Below are 2,323 nucleotides of genomic sequence, written 5' to 3' on the forward strand. Positions count from 1 at the left end.
CAACCTATTTAGCCATCGGACTGTACATATGCTTGGGATTCTGAAAATAATCCCTCTTATTCTCCTTGCCCTCCCTCTATGTACGTTGACGACTCACTGAACTGTTGCTCAGGACTTGTTTCTCTGATACGAAGAATGGGTATTTCTTAACCCTTTTAGGCCTCTCCATTGACTGCTTCAAATGCCGCAATTGCAGCCCAGATCCAGCATCGTGGAGAAAGACTAAAGGTTGTGGTGCCTGCTCAGTGAGTTTCCATTTTGTACCAGGGTTCGCATACTCAACGCACCTAGTCATTTATTGCAACGCACTTCAATTCATTGAAATGATAAATGGTGTTTTGAGCGTTATTAAGTAAACTTGCTCTTGGTCTAATGAGTGATACCAATTACTTATTCGTTCAAACATGTTAAAAGAAGAATTTCACCTTACTTTGCAATTCGCTGGCTATTTTTCAGTCGACTAATAACCAAAGTTCCAAAAGTTAACAACAAAACCTGATCCATTTTCCGTTTATTTTCCTGTCGTGATTTGAGGCTTTTTTATTTGGGAAATAAATGCTATGGTCAGTTTGCGCCATAGCGCCACAAGTTAATGCTAGAAGGCACTATAACCTAGCAAAGTAAGGACAAATCAGCAACATTCTAGCTGGGCCTAAATCCAGCGCTTGAAATATGCACAAATATAATACAAATGACCTGTTTTAAATACGCAAGCACGCGGTATGATTGAAAAATCGGAGATTTGCTATTTGTGCAAGATGAGAATGATGGTGTTGTTTTCCTATCGAGACACCCGTGCAGGATGAACCATGTATTGAGTTGGTCATGTTCTGCCTTGTACTTTAATGAAACCTTACCATGTTTTGTTTTAACATGTGCACTGGTGGTGTCCAAACTTTTCAACTGTGCATTAATCCCATCGGAGGTGACCGGCCTTTCGTGGAGAGACGAAAAACATTTGAAGGCAAATGTCAACTCAGTAAATAAGTTACTAGCAGTAGTGTGGAGAACTGCAGCATAATCCTCAAAGCACAATTTAAGTATCTTCGTCATTTCAATGTTGTAGGATATTCTTTTAAATCCCGTAAATTCATTTACCTCAACTTAAAGCTTACAGCATGAAACCGTCACTTGCTGCACAACGTATACAGATGGAGTGGGTGGTAATTTTCGATGCTTTATCTTTAGTAATTCATTTATTTGAACTGGGCAAAAGAACCGCGCATGATAATTTTGGACTACCGGTTTTGACTTAAAAGTGCTTCGCATAATTTGTTTTAATGATTGTAAGAGCAAAGTAAATTTACACCTTTGAGACAAGAACAAAAAAAGTAGTCCACATTTGTCAGGATTTTTGAATCCTGTGAAGACAAGTGATTTATGGAGATAAGTACCATCTTATGGATAGAGGAGTCATTTATCACAGTTTGTGAATTGTGTATTTGGGGCATCGCTCCACCGAGTCCGTATGTTGGCTTTGACGCTTGAAGGTCACCACGACAACCATAGATGGGCGATTGGCCAGATGTCCTGTCGGCTTGGTGATGAGGTGAGTCAGGACGCTGTGCTTGCACAAACCCACATCGTTTCAACTCCTCTAATCCTCCGCCCACTCCCAACATGAGACAGACACTTCATGTCCGGTCACGATGACGATGATGCGTGCCTATTTGTGCAAGGCGGTATCGGAGCTTTAAAAGACTGTCCACGGCAAGCACAAATTATTGCACACTCATCAGACAGGTGTCCTCCATCAACAGCTGGCCAATTTTAGGAATCTCGGACGTGTATAATTTAAACTTAGGTCTAAGGTATGGTTTTTCGTTTATAATTTTGCCAATTCAAGCCCCTGAGTGGATCCTTGAAGACGCTAGAAGGCACACAAGTTTAAGTTTTTATTTTTAAATCCACTGAAGGGCCAGAGGGGTAGTAGTATGCACCAGTCTCTACGTTGACTCGATCCTCGGCCTAAGTACTCCCTGTGAGCAGTCTTGCAATATTCACAAACTCGACAGCAATGCTGCAGCTCGCAGGTCTAGTTGGAATTTATCGCCTAGATGCTTTGTTTGTGAGCTTCAATGAAAACATTGTGTTGCGTCGCCTAAAGCTGGACAAAGTCCTGCACTGGAAAAATTTGATATGCATCACACCCTTTACAAAAACGTTTCCTTAAAAGTGGAAGTTGCTGCAAGATGTTCATCCCTAATGCAGTCCTAATGCTCCCCAACCATCCGTCTAGGTTGCCCTCACGGATAAGTTTCAGGCCCTCGAAAGCTAATCATCATTCGCTGTTTTTACTGATAAATTTCAGGCATTTATCCAT

At 41.4% G+C, this 2,323-nt stretch overlaps 1 protein-coding gene across 1 annotated transcript; it reads right to left on the reverse strand. All coding sequences in view use genetic code 11, as the record gives it.

Moving 5' to 3' along the window:
- Positions 1-310: 310 nt before the first annotated feature.
- On the reverse strand, positions 311-2,323 carry EGR_02088 (hypothetical protein; the record flags this gene model as incomplete). Its single annotated transcript, XM_024491337.1, has 5 exons — positions 311-389; positions 431-519; positions 697-1,098; positions 1,132-1,361; positions 2,299-2,323. The coding sequence occupies 5 exons, from the start codon at positions 2,321-2,323 to the stop codon at positions 311-313; spliced, it is 825 nt and encodes a 274-aa protein (XP_024354190.1).

The sequence above is a fragment of the Echinococcus granulosus genome, assembly GCF_000524195.1.
Source record: "Echinococcus granulosus chromosome Unknown EG_S00009, whole genome shotgun sequence".
Lineage (NCBI taxonomy): Eukaryota > Metazoa > Platyhelminthes > Cestoda > Cyclophyllidea > Taeniidae > Echinococcus > Echinococcus granulosus.